General features: G+C 38.9%; 1 protein-coding gene across 7 annotated transcripts in view; it reads left to right on the top strand.

The window, feature by feature from the left end:
• Nucleotides 1-22431, top strand: part of AKAP8L (A-kinase anchoring protein 8 like) — a 38738-nt gene that overhangs the window by 7849 nt on the left and 8458 nt on the right. For 4 of the 7 annotated variants that reach the window (XM_070937435.1, XM_070937433.1, XM_070937432.1 and 1 more), the window contains exons 2-10: nucleotides 6512-6544; nucleotides 8184-8424; nucleotides 11519-11975; nucleotides 12705-12822; nucleotides 12976-13019; nucleotides 17506-17560; nucleotides 19488-19596; nucleotides 21155-21296; nucleotides 21993-22098. In XM_070937435.1, coding sequence (XP_070793536.1) covers nucleotides 6512-6544; nucleotides 8184-8424; nucleotides 11519-11975; nucleotides 12705-12822; nucleotides 12976-13019; nucleotides 17506-17560; nucleotides 19488-19596; nucleotides 21155-21296; nucleotides 21993-22098 — 1305 coding nt within the window. Of the gene's footprint in view, nucleotides 1-6511; nucleotides 6545-8183; nucleotides 8425-11518; nucleotides 11976-12704; nucleotides 12823-12975; nucleotides 13020-17505; nucleotides 17561-19487; nucleotides 19597-21154; nucleotides 21297-21992; nucleotides 22099-22431 lie in introns of those variants that run through there. The other 3 variants (XR_011600006.1, XR_011600005.1, XM_070937434.1) reach the window with 2 other exon arrangements.

The raw sequence follows: 22431 nt of genomic DNA, 5'->3' as shown, positions 1-22431 counted from the left end.
TTGAAATGAGATTTTTTTAAAATGTTAAATATGAGGCATTGAAATAAAACAGTTGATATAGGGTGATTATGCAGATAAAATTTCATGGGGCATACACTACAAATACTTTGTCAGTTAGCAATCATTAGATGCTAAAAACTGTCTTCGTTCAGAGATGTAGAAGTTTTATTATGTTATCAGCTAAATTACATCTCTTCATAATATCATTTTAGCCATTGTCTATCCATTGCAGGATGAAGGCCTCTTCCACATGTTTCCAACCTATATGGTCCTGAACTTTCCTTTTGCCAATTGGGCCTGCAATTTATTTATTTATTTATTTAATTTTTTATACCGCCCTTCTCCCGAAGGACTCAGGGCGGTGAACAGTCAAAATAAGCATATATATAAAAATGTGAATAGAAGCAATAAATAATAATTAAGTCAATTTGGCTTATCAGTTAAGTTAAAATCTTCAGAATAAAATTTACACAATTAGGAAAAGGAAAGAAAAAATTAATTATGCCAGCCCGGCTTGGTGAAAGAGGAAGGTCTTAAGTGCCCGACGGAAAGTACGAAGATCTGGGATTATTCTTATCCCTGGGGGTATCCTGTTCCAAAGGGTAGGTACCCCCACAGAGAAGGCTCTCCCCCTGGGAACCACCAGTTGACATTGCTTTAGTGATTGTACCCTGAGGAGGCCCACTCTGTGGGAGCCTACTGGTTGGTGGGAGGTTATAGGTTGCAGAAGGTGGTCTCGTAGGTACCCAGGTCCTAAGCCATGGAGCACTTTAAAGTATATATTTGTAGATATATTACAATATTTGCTGATGTCATCGATCCATCTTGTTTTAGGTCTCTTTCATGGATGCTTTTTATCAAGTGGGATCCAGTCTATGACTGCCTTGATCCACCTGTCATTGTTATTCTTGCTATGTGACAAGCCCATTTCCAATTCAATTCTTCTAGTTGAATACTCAATACTCCTGCGCAACCTCCTGATTCACATACCTCTCCCATTTACCCTTCCCAATCCACGTGGCACCTCATGTGTACCCTTCATTTCCTCTCTAACTTGCATTGCTTCTTCTCTGCAGCCCCATGCACCCCTCACTTTCATCTCCACATTGCAGCAGCCATTTACCGGTCTCCTGGTCTGGGAAATCCAGCTTCCTGCCAGCTTCCCCGTTGAAATTCCTTGTGGGAAGCTTGCAGGGAGCATTGAAAATGATCATTTGGCCACAGCCAATCATAGCAGCACAGTGGTACTGAAGCAGCTACAACTTTACCATATTTCAACCCAGTGGAAGTCATTGGTCCTAGATTTTGCATGCATTCTGTAAGTTAGCCCATTCGAAGTTCTATGATTCCAAACTTTTGCACGATGATGCACCATTTATTTCAATTGAAGGCTAAAAACAAACAGGCGTGAGATTTTCAGTAGTCTGTAGAGAGATCTTTCATAAGAAAACAATTTTTGCACAAAAAAGTTTGTTGCAGTCTTGGGCAGTCAGATCAATGTGGGATAGGGAAGAGCCAGGATAAGAGAATACATTTTCATTCTCCGCATATCTATTTTTTTTCCTCCTAGGATAGCACTTAAGAATTAGATATTTGGGTAATATACAACTTATTACAGGTAGTCCTTGCCTTATGACTGTTCGTTTAATGATGGTTCAAAGTTATGACGGTCTTAGAAAAAGTGACTTAAAATCATTGTACTATCCCCTGCCCTGTAGTCACACGTTCACAATTGGAGCAATTGGCAACCAACTCGCATTTGCAACCAGTTGCAATGTCTTACTGTCATGTGATTTCTGGCAAAAAATGCCCCTTGGGGAAGCTGGATTCATACTCCCAATTGTGGTCATAAATTGAGGATTACCTGTACCTACAAATATATATTTTTTATTTTCTTATTTAAAATGAACACATTTACATATTTGAAGCATCATTCCTTTGTGCAATTATCTTCAAATAAGCTTAAAATCAATTCAAATATGATAGTATAATACATAGCTTGAGTTTTTTCACCATTGTTGTCAATTTTATTTGTGTAATCAGGTTTTTATCCTTTTTAAGTCTGGAGTTGTATAATATATAGGTATGATTTACGGGAGATTATTGGTGGTTAATGGATGGTGGGTCGCTCCCATCACCACCCGCGCGGCTGCACTCTGCGCCAGTTGGAGCCTCCGAGTGCTCCTCAAGGGGAGCCCCATGTAGAGAGCATTACAGTAGTCCAGACGGGAGGTGACGAGGGCATGAGTGACCGTGCGTAACGAGTCCCGATCCAGAAAGGGACGCAACTGGCGGATCAGGCGAACCTGATGAAAAATCCTCCCGGTCACGGCCGTCAAGTGCTCTTCTAAAGACAGCCGTGAATCCAGGAGGACACCCAAGTTGCGAGCCCTCTCCGTGGGGGCCAATGCTTCGCCCCCAATAGTCAGCGATGGCACCAACTGACTATATCGGGACGTCGGAAACCACAGCCACTCGGTCTTGGATGGGTTGAGTCTGAGCCTGTTTCTCCCCATCCAGATCCGTACGGCCTCCAGGCACCGGGACATCACTTCAAGGGCATCGTTGGGGTGGTCTGGGGTGGAGATGTACAGCTGGGTGTCGTCAGCGTACTGATGGTACTCCACCCCAAAACCACGGATGATCTCGCCCAGCGGCTTCACATAAATGTTGAACAAAAGGGGCGAGAGGACCGATCCTTGTGGCACCCCACATATAAGGGGCCTCGGGGTCGACCTCTGCCCCCCTGTCAACACAGACTGCGACCGGTCGGAGAGAAAGGAGGAGAACCACCGTAGTATGGTGCCTCCCACCCCCAACTCTTCCAACCGGTGCAGCATGATACCATGGTCGATGGTATCAAAAGCCGCTGAGAGATCTAATAGGACCAGGATAGAGGAACAGCCTCTGTCCCGAGCCCTCCAGAGATCATCCACCAACGCGACCAATGCCGTTTCCGTGCTGTACCCAGGCCTGAAGCCCGACTGGAACGGATCTAGATACGTCGTTTCATCCAGGTACCGGGGAAACTGTCGTGCCACCACACTCTCAACAACCTTCGCAACAAAGCGAAGGTTGGAGACTGGACGATAATTAGCCAATATTGCCGGATCCAGGGAAGGCTTCTTGAGGAGAGGTCTCACCACCGCCTCTTTCAAGGCGGCGGGAAAGACACCCTCACTCAATGAAGCATTTATAATCCCCTGGAGCCAGCCTCGCGTCACCTCCCGGGAAGCCAGCACTAACCAGGAGGGGCACGGGTCCAATAAACATGTGGTCGCATTCAGTCTACCCAGAATCCTGTCCACGTCCTCAGGGGTCACAGAGTCAAACTCATCCCAGATAACATTCTCAGGACCTGCCTCCGTCATCCCCACTGGATCTACCCAGTCGGAGTCCAGATCTTCCCGAATCTGAGGGATTTTGTCATACAGATACTGAACAAAGTCCTCGGCTCTTCCCTCCAAGGGGTCCTCCCTCGCTTCCTGGTGGAGCAGGGAGCGGGTCACCCTAAACAGGGCGGCCGGGCGGTTATCTGATGACGCAATAAGAGCAGCAAGATGAGTACATTTCGCTGCTTTTATCGCCACTAGGTAATTCTTAATATGAGATCTTACCAGTGTCCGGTCAGATTCAGTGCGACTGGCCCTCCAACTACTCTCTAGGCGTCTTTTCCGGTGCTTCATCTCCCTCAGCTCCTCGGTAAACCAAGGAGCCAGGTGAGATCGGCGCCGGGTCAGAGGCCGCAAAGGCACGACTCGATCCAGAGCTCCAGCGGCCGCCCTATCCCAGGCGGCCACTAAGTCTCCAGTCGAGGCGTGAGCCAGGACCTCAGGCATTGGCCCAAGCTCCGTCTGGAACCTATCAGGTTCCATCAGGCGCCTGGGGCGGTACCATCTTATCGGTTCCGCCTCCCTGCGGCGGGGAGCAGCGGTTCGAAGATCAAGGCGAAGGAGAGAGTGATCCGACCATGACAAGGGCTCGATGGCTATGTCCCCTATCTCGAGATCACTCAGCCACTGTCCAGAGACAAAAATCAAGTCCAGTGTGTTTCCCCCCATGTGCGTAGGGCCATGAATTAGCTGGGTCAGATCCATAGCCGTCATGGAAGCCATGAACTCCCGAGCCACCTCAGACGTCTCACCCACGGACGGCAGGTTGAAATCCCCCATGACCATAAGTCTGGGGGTATCAACCGCCACCGCGGCGATAACGTTGAGTAGCTCGGGCAGGGCTGCTGCCACGTGGCAGGGAGCCAGGTACGTGATCAGCAAACCCATCTGAACCCCATGACCCCACTTCACAAGGAGGGTCTCACAACCGGCCGTCTGAGGAACAGTGGCCTCCCTCGGCCTAAAACCTTCTCTAATAATAACCGCTACTCCCCCGCCCCTCCCCTGAGACCTCGGTTGATGGAATGCGTGGAAGCCTGGTGGGCACATTTCTACCAGAGGGACCCCTCCCTCGAGGCCCAACCAGGTCTCCGTAAGCCCTGCCAGGTCCACGCCCCCCTCCAGAACAAGATCACAAATGAGGGGGGCTTTATTTACTGCGGACCTGGCATTGCACAACATCAGCCGAAGGCCCGGGCCCTGAGGGTCTGTGCAACCTGGAGAACGAGTGGAGCCTTGGGGGCCGGAGCACGCTACCACATGGAGACAGCGGGTGCGTGCTCCCTTAACATGATATGGCCCCCTGCTCCCGCCATATCTACCCCTCCCCCTCACAGTACCGATGGTAAAAACACAATCTGGACAAGCTCGACCCCCCCCATTTCCTCCGGAACTCCCACCCCCCCCCCCGCCGCGTATAGTGGCCAGGCCTGACCTTCCCCTTGGTGGGTTATCCCCCAAACCCACTACCCTAGTTCCAGTTTTACCTCCCCCTCCCTGGGACCCCTTAAAATTTTTTCCAAAAATTTACATAAAAAACCCCTCAACCCCCACTTCGCCGCACGCCACCTCTCTGGGTTCCAAGACCCGTCATTGAGGTAGGCCCTTGATAACGTAGAGGGCCAGGCTTGCGAGAGGGGGGAGTCTCGCAATGCAAGAAGCTGTGCCCTTCGGTACATCTAAGCTCTGAGGTAGTGATAAGGTATGGCCCAGGGCTCCGTGATAGTCCAAATTGTCCTGAAAAAGGCAGGTTGACCATAAGCGGAAGAGTCTCCACTGTCCTCTCACGGCAGTGGAGGAGTCCAATGTTCCAACCAATTCGAGGGTAATCGTCCAACCAGCCTCTCACGATGGTTGGACAACTCGCCATGGGGAAGATGGTACATCCCATCGATAGTGAAACAATGATAGAAACCGGCTCCGTTCGTCCTCCTGTAAGCTGCCATTTTTCATACAGCCAGCGTGCTAGATAACAAACAGAGCCAGGTCCAAAGTCTCCAGAAGAAAGTAAGCTGTCCACAGTATTCATACAGGTAGCGTACAGATGGATAATACAGGCAAGCAGATAGAGGAAAATAAGTGGGGGCCACCTCCATCGAGCAGAAACCAGAATATGTAGTCAAGAATAAAGATAGAAAGGAATAAGATTTAAATATTCTTATGTGGGCAGACAATCATTTAGTGACCTGCTTTTGTATGTCTCAGTAATGGTGGTACTCCCATTAAAAGAATTATCTTGCTGCTGCTTCTTTATTGTTAAATAACTATTACTAGGATGGAAGTAATAAATGCATAATTGGTGCAAAAATGGTACTATTTTTATTCTTGATTTTTTGTCAGTATAGTGTGAAATGTACACTGTGACAGTGTAGATTAATACTATGGTTGTTTGATAAGGTTTCCATATTCTACTATCAGTATTCAGGCAAGGACAGATCTAATGGATTATATATATTTGTTGTTTCCAGTAATCTCTTTAGGAATGCTAAACAATTTTGCCTATACTTTCAGAATATTCTGAACAGATTCCATAGTCTTCTAATCTGAGAATATATATTAGTGTATTGCCTCAAATTTTCAGTAGTAGATCATGCCATCGTATTTCTACAGTAAAATCTAGAAAAGGAGGTGTACAGTGCTACTTCACTGTACACTGTACTCAGTGGTGGGCTGCAACCGGTTTAGCAACCGGTTCTGTGAGTGCTTGCGCACAAATACAGCAATTTGAAGCTCAGCTGCTTACCTTCTAAGGCAGCCCCAGTAAGTAGAACAGCGGAGGCGTGGAAATCAGCTGTGCTGTGCGAATCAGCTGAGCCAGAAAGAAGGAAATATAGGAGAGGATAGGGTGGGTGGGCGGGACCAGCTGATCGTCGGAACTTCAGGTTCACCTGAACCAATCCAGACTGGCAGCAGCCCACCTCTGACTGTACTGCAGAATATGAGAGATAATAACAAATTTAAGATTTTAGCAAAGAGAAACCCATAAATGAGATTAAAACTGAAGAGCAAGAGTTGCAAACTACTGCTTCAATGTGGCATTTAGTATGGAGTACTATCAATTTATATATAAATAAATCTGAATCATTTTGAAAAATACTCATTTGGAAATTTCTTTTTAGGTTATGGAAATTGGAATTCTGGAACAAATAGAGGTAAGTACAGTTTTAATGGAATGCTAGCATTTGTTTTATAGATAACTCAATCGCACTAATTTAACCAGAAAAAAATACCAAAATGTCACATTTTTATTAATTCAATGTATGATCTTTTTAATGTTGTCTTTTCATTTATGATTAAATCCAAGTTTATATAACTGCACCATCCCCTATATATCAGTAAAATTGATGCTTGGCTATAACTGATCTTTGACCTTCATAATGAATTTTGGTATACCATATGAGCTATAGCAGCAGCCTTTTGGGGACCACAGACCGATTCTATGGAGAGAGGTTTTTCTGAGGACCCAAGGGGGCGTGGTTTCGTGTGCTGCCTGCATGGATGGAGCTTCACTTGTTTGTGAGGCCCTGTTTCTGGCATGCCATGGACTGGTGATAGTCCATGGACCGGGGGTTGGGAACCCCTGAGCTATAGTAGCAAATTTTATAATTACAGTTCCATCCATAGTTACTTAAATGTATCCCCAAAAGTATTTATTTTAAAAAGTATTTGCAACATTTCACCTAATCTGGCTTCCTTGCCTAGCACTTCTCTAAATATATAATGTAGAACAAAGTATCTTCATGCATCCATGGGAATTCACATTTTTACATCAGTCATACCTTGCAATTAACCTCATGAAACATAGTAGAGCTTCATTTCAAATCAATAAATTGAATATTTGTATGCCAACATTTCAAATCATATCCTCTACATCAGTGGTTCTCAACCTGTGATCCATATAGATAAACTATATATAAATATGTCAATATATATTTTGTCTTTACTCATGAAGTAGTCTTTAATTTAAGTTCATGCTTTCAATTCATATATTTCTTGTCATATATATTGATCCTTATTTTTAATTCTTAATTTATGTTTAATTTAATGTTTAATTTTATTGATTATATTGTACACCATCCAGAGCCCCTCTCTGAGAGATACAGGCTATTAAGAAATATGAAATATAAATAAATAAATTTTGTTCACAAAATTGTATTAAGTTGGAATGGGTATCCTTCATCTTTTCTTCTATGATATATATTCTTTTCCATTCCTTAGAAGAGTATCCCTGTACATTTGCCTAGTTTTGCAATTTTGTTAATTCATAATTTCTTAAATGTGCAAGACCTGAGTACTTTTTACAGAATATCTCCTTGTTCAGTAAAGAAAAGGATTATCAATCTTCTAAACTATAGTTCTCTTACAATTTTCTATCTCCAAAGATCAGGTAGTATCATTACCTAAAGCAATAAATATTTTGTTGTGGGCAGCTTCCTCACAAACTGAATAGACTGGAAATAAAAATGTTATTTCTGTTTTTGTATCTTATGGCTTTGTCCTAAAATTGATCTACAGATGGGAGCGAGGTATTATAGATGAAGACTTAGCAACACTTAGTTTTAGGAATGATGGGAATGAATGTTTCTCAGGACATGTATCAAATGCTGCTGTCATAGAAATAAGATTTAATTTTATATGTTGAATTGGAAGTAGATACAGAAATTTATTTTTCTAAGTGTAGCCACTGTAACATGAAAGAGATATTCTTGGTGATGCCAATCTTGCATTAGACAGGCCTAGTAGCATTCTAAACATCTAAAAAGAAAACTCAATAACTCTTTTTCATTTCAGGTTACGAAGATTATAATTATGGATATGGATACGGTCAGGATAACTCTGGCAATTATGGGTATGGTATGGGCACTTCAAACTCTTGGGAAATGCCTAATTCAAATACAGACATGAACTTTAACGCATCCACTGGCACCAGCGCTGATGATGTAATTTCAAATTTTAACCAGCGCTTAGATATGGTATCTCATCTAGACACTGAAACGATGCAAGGAGGACATTATGGCTCAGGTGGAGACAGGTGAGTGTAGAGACAAAGGTTCAGTAATAGTTATAGAACAGGCTAGTTTCTACTTCTGGAAGGCATGTTGATCAAACCTTGTGCTGCTGCCTAAACATTGCTCCGTACTGCTACAGAAAACTTATGAGAAATAGACACTTAGCTAAGTTTGTATTTTTAATTGAACTTTGCAAGTAAGGTGCTTAAATATGTCTTTGAATGATGGTAGCTAAATTGTAATAAAATGTTTTGAAATAAATGCAGGTTTGAGTACTTTGATCAGTTTCTGAAAACAGTGACCTATCCAAAGACTTTACTTTTACATCCCATTGAAATAGCATATCCATTAGGCAGAATTTCTCTAGATTTTGCATCAGTTTTATTAAAAATACATAGAGAATCTCTCCTTAATCTACAGTATGTGTCATTATTAATGTAAACGTATACATTATTAGTTTAAAGCAAATGCATATATTTGGCATATATATATATATATATATATGCCAAATATATGCATTTGCTTTAAACTAATAATAAAAGCAAATATATATATTTGCTTTTGAAATTCCTGCATATTAAAGACTTTAAATAGATTAAAATAAATTACTTTGTATTTAGATATGAAATTTAATAATTAAATTATATATTCTATAAACACTTGATAATTTATACTAGAATTAGTAGTTGGACAGTACTTTTGTATTTTAAATGTATATATTTAGAGTGATGGTAGTGAATCTTTAGGCTTGGCTTGTCAAAAGTTAGGAAAATGCTTAAGTTGACTTTGCTGACATATCACAGCATCCCTGGAACAAGACAATCAATTTTTTATACATTTTTTAATTCAAAAAAATAAACTCCAATTTTGTGTGTGATCCCCAGGGTGTGCCATGTGCCGCTTGCTTTCAAGCGGTATTCTCTTTCTGTTGATAGGCCCCTGAGGCCTATCCAAGGCAGCTCCAAGTTGCACAAGTTCTTCATTCTTGAAATGGCTTCAAAGAATGCACTTCCATGGCCGCTACAGCCTCTGAAAATTCAAACCTTTACTGTCATTGTACATCATGTATACAACGAAATTGGTTTAGCCTCTACTGGTGCAGTCCATACAAGAATTCAAGACAACATGAATAATATAATAAGTAGTTAGGAAAAAAAACTAGTCATGTGTTTCCATATGTACATCAGATTCTGTGCAACATGTATATTACTCTGATGTATGATCTTATATCATGGCATATACATACAAAACTCTGAAAACATGGCCCATTTTTATGTAATTTTCAGAGACTCCGGAGTCCATGCAAGAGCACAAACCTCTTGTGTGGCGCATAAGAACACGTCCCATTCTCACACAACCTCCAAAAATCACATAAGAACAAGGCATATTTTTGAGAATAGTTGTCGTCACCCAAAATGTTGTGACTTTGACACATGTCATAGGTTTGCCATCACTGATCTAGAGATTGGTCTAAATAGGATGTACCTACTATTTATATCTGGAGCTACAAATATTTAAATATTAAATCAAATGATTACTATATTCCAACTTTTTCTTAATTACATATTTCTTTCTTGAATAAGAGCTGAGTAGTTGAAATATAGTGACTGAATTAGACATATTTTGTATTGTCTTCTCGTTGTAGTGACATACATTGACATATACAGCATTAGCTTTCAAAACTAGCTTTTGGTTTTGTGGAGCCATTTAATATAATTTTTATTTTTAAAATGCTACTGAATAGTTGACTTTAAATAACGTCTCTTGCCTTGAGAAAAAGAGTTGTTGCAGATCACTATGTTACGCTCTAATAGGTGTTTCTGTTTTTATGACTCATTCCTTACAGGCTGGAATGGTTTCTACGCATAAAACTTAGAAAGGTTTATAAGGATTCCTAAACATTACATCAACAAAATAACATTTCCAAGTTGAGGATGGCTAAAGTGGCAATTTTGTGCAGTTAAATCAATGAAATTTCCTTCTCAGCATCTTCCAGATTTCAGTTTTATCATACAGAGTGGGCATTTTTATTTGATCTTAGTGGGCTAACAGTACACTGTTGCTAAATACTCAAAATAAATTTCCAAGAAAACACCGCAGAAAGTTGCAGTGGTGAGCCATACTTTGCTGTACTTTGGTATGAGGATTATAAGATTGGTAAATCATCCAATTCACTTTGCCTTCTTTTCTATTCTGAGTTAGCTTTTAAAGTCTCCTCCTCAGCCATTCTTTCCTTTCCATATCCTTGCTTTCAGATCCTCGATACCAAACACAATTTGTGTGCTTGTGTCCAGTGCTGGTTTATTTACACAGCATTACTTTTACTTTTCCATAGCAATCAAAACAACATGCTACAGAAATAAAAGTGGTTTAGCTTCAAATATGTCATCACATTTGGATGACTATGCAGACACTTTATTACAATTTAATAAACGTGACTTGAATCTTTGGAACTTTTGGAATGTTATCATGAAATAGTGGTAACTAAGCTATTTCAAGTTGAAAGAATATCCAAGTCTTAGCCATTCATTATAAGAAGCACAAAGGATTATTTTCAACATTTTCTTAGATGTTGTTTCTGGTTTTTTCTACAATGAAGAGATTACTGGCTAGGTGTCATACATGAAATATATTGTTTTATATAGCTAATGTTTTTCGGTTCTTTCAAAAATTATTTGACAGCATAGAATAAATTGATAAAAACTTATTTTGTAAAATTATTCCCAGGGACTTCATTTGTTTAACATAGTCAAATATGTATAGAAATTGGTGTATGAATCAGGAATAGATAAAATATAATTATTTGCATAACTCTCCCAGCTGGAACACATTTGTAAATTTAATCAGATTATTATGATGATTTATTGAGATTAAACGAGAATTATTCTTTTATCCAGCCCTTATATGTATGAAGCTGCAGTGTTTATTTTCTACTGTAATGTACAATGAATAAGCCTCCTGATGAGTTCAGCTTTTTATGGTTTTACTGAATATAGAATAATTCTGACTGTTTTTTGTTTTTATTTTTAATATAACCTGCTTCTACTACAGATGCTTAAATATGGTGCTCTGTATATTACTAACCTAGATTCTCACCTTGTTCTGCAACTCTTGTAGGTATGATACATATGAACCCTATGATTCAAGGTCTGCAATGAATGACCGTGATCCGTACAGATCTGGCTTTGATTACAGTGAGGCTAAACATGAAACTGACAATGCCTATGAAGGTCACTATGACAGCTCCTATGGCAACCGCAGGGACCAGTACCACAACAGAGCGCGTGACAACTTTGGCCACCGGGGTCAAAATTGGACCAGAGATGGAAGAAATAACAGAGGCATGGCACCTTCATATGGGCGTATGGGTGGACAATGGAATGACCCACCAGTACCAATGGGAGCACGGGGCCATGGCCCCCATAGACCACCATCGCTTTTTTCCCACAAACTATTCCCCGATTACAACATGTTCCAGGGTATGAGAGGTTTCTCTGGCAATATGCGTTTTGGAGGAGGCAGCATGAAACAACGAATGAGGAGAAACTGGAAAATGTGGGATGCAGATTTTAAAGTAAGTACCTATGCAATCTTCTCCATTTTTTAAATGTTCTTCAGCAATGCCCAGTGTCAAACTCCTCAAAGAGTGGGTGGTAATTGTGGCTAGAAATGGCTTTGTGCAACTTCATGTTGTGTATAAGTTCTTTTCTGGATCTTGAGGCCCTGTGCTCAGTCACTCATGCCGTGGTCAGCTCTCATCTGTATTACTGCAATGCGCTCTACATGGGCCTACCCTTGAAGAGTATTTGGAAGCTACAATTGCTTCAGAAGGCAGTGGCGCAGACAGTTCTGAGGCCTCTAGGGTGACACATGTAACACCACTGTTATGCAAGCTGCACTGGTTGCTTATCAATGCTAATTATCAATGCTAATTAGAGAGCAAGAGGGGGGCATATAAATTTAATAAATAAATAGAATGCAAAGGTATCTGTTAAGTGATGTATTTATTATTTTAATTATAGGAAACAGGTTCCTTGTTTCAGATGTTTGCTTTTTTAAAAAACCTATTCCTGGATACTCTCATTGAATCCCATATATGAACCAATAATCTTGGAGAAAAGTCCTTGGAGAAAAATTCTTTCAGCTTTGTATGAAATAGACCAAATTAAATCTGGGCATGTTTTTAGCTGTTTGAGGTAATTTGAGTATAAAAAAGTATGTCTCAATATACATTTTTACTGATAATTAGAAAACAATTAGTTATTATCTAAGGCTGAGTAAACTCCTATGTTTCTCTTCATAGAAGAAAAGAATAAAGAATGAGCCAACTGGTAATAAACGTAAACAAGCTAACAGTTCTGATGAACCTGATAGCAAAGCAGCAAAAACAGATAACTCAGATAACTCAGACTCTGATAATGGTAAGAACTTATTTCTAAGGTCTACTTAGACTGAGAAATCCTGTTTTATTTTCATTGCATACTTACAGTGACAATATAAAAACCACTTTTTTTGACTAAATGTTTCAGCTATTTTGTATTATGCATAGTCACCTGATATGCTGCTCTTTTTAGAAGAAGGGCCTGAAGGAGAAGCTGCTGAGAAGGGTTCTAAAAATGTGAGTTTGAATTCAGTCTTACTACAAAGATTATCATTCTCATTTGATATAATAGAGACAAGGGTTGGAAAGGATCCTTTGACAAGCTAACCCTTTGTAGTGATGAATGATGTATTGCTCCTTCTTTTGTTGGACAAAGAATAAAGAGCAGAGGTTAGGGCAGTTTTGAAGGAATGCTTGAAGAACAAAACTCTCTCAAGGCACTTTAATCCCTGAGCTGGAAACATCTACAGTAGAGTGTATATGAAATTGGGTTTCTAAGGGAGCAGTTGTTCAATAGTATACTCTAGATCCGTAATGGCAAACCTATGGCACGCGTTCCACAGGTGGCACGCAGAGCCATATCTGTGGGCACGTGAGTGTTGTCCCAGCTCAGCTTCAGCACGCATGTGCGCGCTGGCCAGCTGATTTTTGGGCCTTCCGGGCCCACTGGAAGTCAGGAAACAGGTCGTTTCCGGCCTCCGGGGGGTGGGATGGAGAAAGCCGTTTTCACCCTCCCCAGGCTACAAGAAATCCTCTGGAGCCTGGGGAGGGCGAGAAACGGGCCTACTGGGCTCACCGGTAACCTTTTTGCTGTGCCAAAAGCGGGGGGAGCGTGGGAGGTAGAGGTTGCGCACACATGCGTGGGGGGAAGGGCACGGGGGGCATTGAATTATGGGTGTGCACAACCCCCGCTCACTCCTCCCACTTTTGGCACGTGACAGCAAAATGGTTAACCATCACTGCTTTTAAGATTCTACAATGATATAACTGGTATAACTGAAATTTTTTCCAGTTTATTCAGTCAGATTGATGGTTTCTACATCTTGTTAGCCTTCTGAAGTACATAGAATATACCATAATTATAACCAAAATTCCACTTGTATGAAGATTTATTAAACTACAATGGTAATTGCAAAAGAGAAATAATTGGTTAAATCTTTATAGACCTAATCTGTGGAATGATAGCTTTGACGAGCTATTTTGTGGATTCTTCGGTCTTTTAGAATAAAAAATTGCTTTACCAAATTGCTTTGAGGAATTAATGTACCCTGTTTTCCCCAAAATAAGACATCCCCTGAAAATAAGCCTAATCGGGCTTTTGAGTGCATGGCAATAAGGCCAAGTGCTAATTTCAGGGTTCAAAAAAATATAAGACAGGGTCTTATTTTCAGGGAAACGTGGTAACAGTTCTTATAAGTCGATTTTCTCATAAACCATATTTAGTAAATGCAGGCTGGTCATATAAAGATGAGTTAAGTATAGATAAAATAAAGGATGTGCGGTAACTATATAGGGAGCAAGTAAATAAGTGAAGCTTGTCGAGCATTCAAAGAGTCAGACTGCAGTTGCAAACACCTAGCAGAACATTAAATGAAATGGCTAGAAAAATTGAAACACTAAGACTCAGAGTAGAGGTAAGAAGAAGTGTGTAATAAAGTTAGTGTTGGGTGGTAGAGTGGGGCTATTACAGGATATATTGCTGAGGGGCCTGTATAATTGGTGGTCTGTACTTCATCTAATCTGTGAATGAGATATCAGTTGCAAAAAAAGGTTACACAAGGTGAGAAATTGGGCTTATTTTATGTATCTAAAATACTACTTTTTATCTGAATTCTCTTCAAATGGATTTGCAATATACAACCTTCTCAGGACTTCAGAAATGTTCTAATAAGAATGCCAAAACTGAAAAAATGACAAGTGCTCCTAAAGGCATAAATTCAAAAAAGATTGGGCTCCGATTTTCTTTATCTATGTTCCATTTAAACGTGGTAAATAATTAGATAGAGAGAGGTAGTGTATATATATTCTCTCTCTCTCTCTCTCTCTTTCTCTTTCTATACAGTACAGGTAGTCCTCTAGTTACAACCACAATTGAGCCTAAAATTTCCAGTGCTAAGCGAGGAAGTTGTTAAGTGAGTTTTGCCTCATTTTATGACTTTTTTGCCACAAGTTGTTATGCAAATTTCTGTGGTTGTTAGGTGAATCATGCAGTAATTAAGCAAATATGGCTTCCACCATTGACTTTGCTTGTCAGAAGCTGGTTGGGAAGGTTACAGTGGGTGATCACATGATCCTGTGATAGTGCAACAGTCATAGGTACATGCCAATTGGCATTGCCTGAATTTTGATCACGTGACCATGAGGAATGTGTGAAAACCTCTCATAAATCACTTTTTTCAACATTGTTGTAACTATGAGCAATCATTAAATGAATGGTTATAAGTCAAGTATAGGGATAATGAGTAAATCATTGGAATCTACAATTTGAAAACAACAAATCTCCAGGGATATAGGATAAGGACTTAAGTATACTTTTCCAGGCTGATGGACCAATGTAAAGACATACTGAAAATACAATTAATCTAATGCAATTAAATTGAGCAGTTCTGAAGAAAAATTAGTTATATAGTGAAATCCAGCTACCAAAAATAATTCAGAAATGTGACTATTACACTTTAAAAATCTTGCTGGCACCCACAAGTAACGCCCACATAACTTTACTGAACTGTGCTAAATAGGAATTCTTGGCAATGTGATTGCCTTGATATTTTTCTTAATTAAAACATATAAAGGAAATGAGTTGGTGACTTGAACAGAGGTGGCAGCCTTTTATGACTTGCTTTTGCAGTTCTCTAGTCATGTCAACTACCAATAATGTCAACTTCCAAAAGTTTGGTTTATCTTTCTATACAGTATATAAGTAGTCCTTGGTGTAAGACCCCAATTGAGCCCAAAATTTCCATTGCTAAGCAAGGAAGTTATTGAATTTGCCCCTTTTGATGTCTTTTTTGCCAAATCCTATATCTAGGGCTCATTGAAGAAGAAAAATGGAATAAATAATGTGTTGCTTTGTAAAGGGCCAAAGCAAAATAACACACTATTACTAAAATACATGGTTACAGAAAATAAGTAATCTGAGGTACTCAGTACAGTTTGAGCAATGCATCAAATTGGTGGCTGGATCATGTAAATACATATAGTGCAATCGGTTTGATCTGATAAAATTAATTATGTTGTGAAGATTTGTTCTCTTTGAATGTAGCAGTGGCGCAGTTCTGCTTTGTAGTTTTGAAGGAAAAGTGTCAAATAATGGATTTTGTCATTTTATGTATTCATTTTGTAGTACTGCTATTTTAGATATCCTCATAATAATAGTATTCCTCAATCTAATGGCTTGGGAAACGAAAAAACTGAAACCACATTGAAGGACCGCATTATTAGCGAGTTAAAATTAAAACACATGATGAAGAACTGAATAGTCAAACAGAGTAATAGGGAAGAAGGCATTATATATTCATCCATATTTTTGCTATTATCATGTGGGCATTAGTTTAGACTGCATTTTACTGATATAAAGCATTAAACTAGAGCAGGGGTGTCAAACTTGATTTCATTGAGGGCCAGATCAGGGTCGTGTTTGATCTCAGGGGGGCCAGGGTGAACGTGGCCAGCTTGGCATCACTCATGTTGGGGACGCCTGTGGCGGCCCAAGTGCTCTGCCAGGCTCCCAAGCTCCATTTTTGGTCGCCACAGCCTCCTGCAACCCTCTGCATGCAGCTCTCCCAAGCTCCATTTTCACTGGCAGAAGCATCATGGGCCAGTCCTTTGCTGTTTCCAGGGCAGCCCTGCGGCCCAAATCTAAATACCCCATGGGCCAGATTTGGCCCCCGGGCCTTGAGTTTGACACCCCTGGCCTAGAGTGACAAGGAAAAGCATTGCTAATTTGTATTTATGCTCAAATAGAATGGCTAGCTCATCGTAGGCCTTTCATTATATTGGATTCTGTGCAAAGATGATTATGATTAAGTCAGCTGCCCCTGCTCTTCGCTCTGAGGTTCATACATTGGGTATCATTGTCGGTATATAACCAATTCACATGCACCTTAAAGATTTGCGGTATCATTGTTTACATTGTGTACAAAACTCTGGGATACTTTTAACATAGATTTCTGTCAGAGCCAGAGTTGGGTGGTATACATCAATAGGGAAAGAGCACTTGGCATACTTCCATTTTCCCATCATATACCTGTCTGCATATACAGTATCTTAAGAGGTTCCTTAACATAGTGATTGTTTTATCTGAAACTGAACAGATTTAAGATCAGACAAAGTTAGATTGCATGCATATACTAAGTTTATTCCTCTCCAAATTCAGAGCTAATGCTAATTCTAAGACTAACTGCTTTTATTTTAAATAATCATTGTCTCAGAATAATTACAATTTCCTAAAACTTGAAATTATAAGGATTGCATAGAATTTTGAAATTTTGAACATTATATATTTCTGAGGGTTCATTGTCTGCAAAGAAGAAAGTATTAATTATTGCTAATATTAATCATACAATTGTTTATTGTATGATTAAACTTTATTATATTAATTAGCCTAATAGCATTTTTGTCTCACTCTAAATCATCTTGATAGCTAACAGTACTTCTGATTACTTGATCTGTTGTGACCTGGACTGTAAGCCCCATTCTTCATTGTTCTTAATTATAATTTCAGGAGGGAGAGGGAGTTGGTGCTGAAGATGAAGAAAGAAAAGAAGAATCAGAGAAAGGCAAGTATAAATATGCGTAGATTTGTGTGTTCTTACCAAGAAGAGGGATTGTAAAAATTAATTAATAAATACCTGTTTTATTAGAAATGGAAGTATTTCATTCATCTTTAATGCCAAGTTTACTTACAGGTTAGGCCATAACCTGCCTTAAGAAAAGTAAATTGTTGTTTTAGTATTTGTTATGTAAATTCATCATGATCAAAATGCTTACTGGTAAATTAGTAGAATTGCAAAAAATTTTGGAAAATGGTCACTCTTAACATTTCCCTAGAACAAATTTTATTCTTTCTTAATGGAAATATACTGTTTTGAACTTTTGATTCCCAAGATCACTGCAATCTCAGCAATAGATTAATAATTAATTAATTAATTAATTAGACTCCAAACCTCCTTGCTTTTACAAGTGTCGGGGGGGGGGCGGATATCCTTTGACTTTTAAAGGCCAATGTATCTTATCACTTTAATCAGTTAATGCTCTTTAATTATGTTAGATTCTTTTAATTAGCTAAATTAATGTTATTCTAATTATTCTAATTATAATGTGTCATGAGAATAATAATGATATAATTGGATAGGATTGTTTTTAATAATAATAGTTACTGTTATCAAACTATATGTGAAGATGTGGACTGGATTCATCCATTTTGAGCAGGAAGTAGCAGATTCCAGATTCCTTCACTAGTATTATGAGGAACTTTCCGCCTAAGTCACATGATTACCTTTAGTGTACTGCTGCCTCTAAAGAAGATAGTTATCACACAGAACTTGTTTCATGGGAAGAATATTAGAAGCCTATATGGGAATTTTCTCCTGCTTATGAATGCCTCGCATTCCTTCCATCTTTATAATTCTCGTCCAGCTTGTTAAAATGAGACTTTGCCTGTCTCCAAGCAACATAGTTTCTTTCTAGTTTGTTGGTAAATTTCCTATTGGAAATCTCCAGTAGGGATTTCGACTTGTTATTTAATTTGTCTTCCTGTTACTCTTATCCCTCAATATTGTTACTTAAATTTTAGTTTTCTTCCAATTCAATTCTCTATTGATTTGTTGCACAAACCTGAATGTTTCTATTTGTTAGTTTTAGTATGGCCATAATCTTTCTTTGGGTAAAATATTTTTGGATTATAATCGGGTGGTATTCACTTATTTTCCCTACCGGTTCGCAAATGTGAGCGTGCACATTCTAACATTTGTAGCAAGGGTGTATGTAATAATTCAGTTGCCCTTTTTAAAGGGCAATTGAATCATTAGTAGTCATCTTTTTTCTTTATCAAATAAAAACTAATGGTGATAGCACAACAATGAAAAAATACAATACTAAATTCATTTTTCAGTGTTCAATATTAACAAATTATATCATCTGAATTTACAAATGAAGTCATTTGACCATATATGATATGAAATTAAAAAGCTTGGAAATAAGTACATTATTGGCAATTTACTGTTGCAATCAGATGTAAATTCGTATTTTCTGTGTTAACTCTTGGACACCTCCCATGCAGAAATTCTAATTCTTGATGCCTTACTACATTTCAAAACTGAGGTTATACATATAACTATGAAATCATTTTCCATCCTTGATATAAATCACCAAAATTTGATGGTGGTAGAACAAGCCTATTCCCTATAAGGTAATGTCTAATTCCTGATCGGCACATTGAACAACATAGCACTTGTAACCAATCTTTACTGAACAAATTGTAAGATGTATTAGCTACATTTTATGACCAAAAGAAATTAGTTTCATAATTTCTAAACCCACTTCTAAACCCACTAAGAACATCATTCCAAAGGTTGCATGAGTAAATATGTTCATATGCTTCTTTAAAGTTGTTATAAATAACTGATTTAAGTATTTAAAGCAATATTGCTTCAATATGTATGCATATAGAAATATATATGTGTATGTATATATATATATATTTAGGTGCTCTGACAATTCAAGAAGAAATCAGCCAAATTAAGCGCAAATTGCAGGCTGGGAAGAAAACTCAAGAGAGGCAAAAAAAACGATACCGTGATCGTATGGTAGAAAGGTAAGCTGTTTTTCTGGGAAGGCTTGATTCAATAGCAATAGCACTTAGACTAATATTTATTATTTATTTATTTATTTATTCGGCTTATATGCCGCCCTATCTCACAATGGACTCAGGGCGGCTCACAACAATAAAACACAAGCCACAATAAAAAATAAAGACTAAAATCTAAAAAATTTAAAATTAACCCATTAAAACCCTTAAAACCCCATCATCAGACCAGGTCAAGGGATTTGAAAAGCCAAGTTTTTAATTCCCGGCGGAAGGTGCGAAGGTGCTAGTCGGAGCTCCAAGGGGAGTTGATTCCAGAGGGTGGGCACCCCAACCGAGAAGGCTCTACCCCTGGGGGCCGCCAGCCGCCACTGTCTAGCCGACGGCACCCTGTGTAGGCCCTCTCTATGGGCACGAACCGGGCGATGGGATGTTGTTACTGGCTGTAAGTGGTCCGCCAAATATTCTGGTCCTAAGCCATGTAGGGCTTTATATGTCAACACCAGCACCTTGAATTTCACCCAGAGGGCAACCGGTAGCCAATGCAAATATAATGCATAATATACTGCTCCGCAGTGCTTTACAGCACTTTCTAGGTAGTTTACAATTGTCAGCATATTTCCCCTAACAATCTGGGTCCTCATTTTACTGACCTCAGAGCTGTATCGTGATCGAACTCCAGGTTATGGGCAGAGTCAGCCTTTAATACTGCATTCTAACCACTGTGTCACCAGGGCTCTTTGCTAGTATTTAGATTGTCCATTTTTGTGTGGTGGTCTTTTCTCTTACAGATTTGATTATTTCATTATATTTACATGTTTTGATTTGTAAAACAATATATCCAAACTTTGTTAACATAAGGAAAGCTGACTTTTTTTTTTTTTTTTTTTTGCTTTAATTTATATGCCGCCCTTCTCCGGAGACTCAGGGTGGCTTACAATGCGTTAAGCAATAGCCTTCATACTTTTGTATATTTATACAAAGTCATCTTATTGCCCCCACAATCTGGGTCCTCATTTCACCTACCTTTGAAAGGATGGAAGGCTGAGTCAACCTTGAGCCTGGTGAGATTTGAACTTGCAGTAATTACAGGCAGCAGATGTTAATCTTGTTAATAACAGTGCTTTAGTCTACTGTACTACTGGCTCGGTATTGACTTAATGAAAGTTGACTTGATGTCTTATTTTTAAGTTAGGATTAGGGGTAACAGTAAAAGAGAAACAAGTTACAGAGGAAAGAAACCAATATTTTTCATAATTCTGCCTTGGTTTTTTTACTGGAATTTTGAGCAATTATACAGAGGGAAAATAAGCAGATTTAAGATTAGGGCACTCATAGTCCCAGCAATTCTCAAGTTATGTTTAGGGACAGTGATTTACAGAGAGTAAAATGATAAGACTTCAGGATGGTTTTATAAGACACAACATGTGGAGATCCTTTCTGTGCTGGAAAAAATGATATCTATCTAAAATATATCAGCTTCTCTTCCTAAATTCAAGAGAAGTTCCCAATGATTTAAAAAAAAACAAATCTTCAAATAATTGTTTTATTTGCTATTTCTTTACAGAATTCAGTTTGTATGTTCATTGTGCAAATATCGCACTTTCTATGAAGATGAGATGACCAATCATTTGGAAAGCAAATTTCATAAAGAGCATTTTACATTTGTTGGAACCAAGCTACCCAAGCAGACTGCTGACTTCCTGCAGGTGAGTTTTCTCTCCTTAAACTTTCCTTCTCATATTTCCAAAAGCACTAGTGATACTTTTCTGTGAAAGATATCAAGGAGTGGTAGCCCTCACTTAACAATCCCTTGTTCAATGACCATTTGAAGTTATAACAGTAATGAACTAAGAGATTTGTGGCCATTTCTCAAAGTTCCAGCCATTATAACACATTTGCAGTTACGTGATCTAAGCCCAGGCACTTAGCAACCAGCACATAATTACAACAGTTGCAGTATCCCATTGTCACATGATCCCACTTACAGCCTTTGCATCCTGCTTCCAATAAGCAAAATCAATAGAGAAGCTAGTAAGAATTTGCAAGTAATGGTCACATGATGTGGCACTTAGGAAGTACAATAAGAACTGCCATCATATCTCAGCAGAGTCATGTGATGTTTTTTCGCATTACAACCACAGTGCTTGTGACAGTTTGCAGTCCCAATTACAGTAATTAACTGTGGACTACCTATATATGCCAGAAAATGATTGTTTACTTGTATTTTTCACCATAAAGTAGCATATGATTGCTTTGCTCTTTCTTTTTAATTCTTAGAAAGAAATGAAAATGTAGCTTGGGAAAAATTGGGAGAGGAATTGAGAATGGATTTTGATTGGAAGGCCTACTCTGAATTTTACTAGCATTCAGTTTAGCATTAATTTTAGTTTTCTTCAATACAGGAATATGTAGCTAACAAAACAAAGAAGACAGAAGAACGTCGTAAAGCAATTGAAGATATTAATGCAGTTATACAACAGATTTACAAAGACCAAGATCTTACACAAGGTATATATGTTTTTGATATGAAAGTATCTTAAAATTCAGGTATAAAGTGATGTATATTCTTTTTCCTTTTTTGCATAACTATTGTAAAGATGCCATACATCTTTAGCAAATTAGCATTAGCAAATGCTTCATTATTCTCTGTATGATGGTCCTAAATTCTATATTCTGCTGGCTAAGATCTCTTGCGTCATGATATACAAGAACACATAGAAACATCTTTTCAAATTGGTATAATAATGAGTTAATTTTCCAGACTTATACACAGCTTGGAAGTTGTCTCCATATGCACATAATTTCATAGCTACTTCATGGGAAAGAATGTGTAATAATGTT

The sequence above is a fragment of the Pituophis catenifer genome, unplaced genomic scaffold (genome assembly GCF_029215685.1).
Source record: "Pituophis catenifer annectens isolate HBS135680 unplaced genomic scaffold, rPitCat1.0.hap2 SCAF_2, whole genome shotgun sequence".
Taxonomy (NCBI): Eukaryota; Metazoa; Chordata; class Lepidosauria; order Squamata; family Colubridae; genus Pituophis; species Pituophis catenifer.
This window is presented reverse-complemented; position numbering and strand designations above follow the sequence as displayed.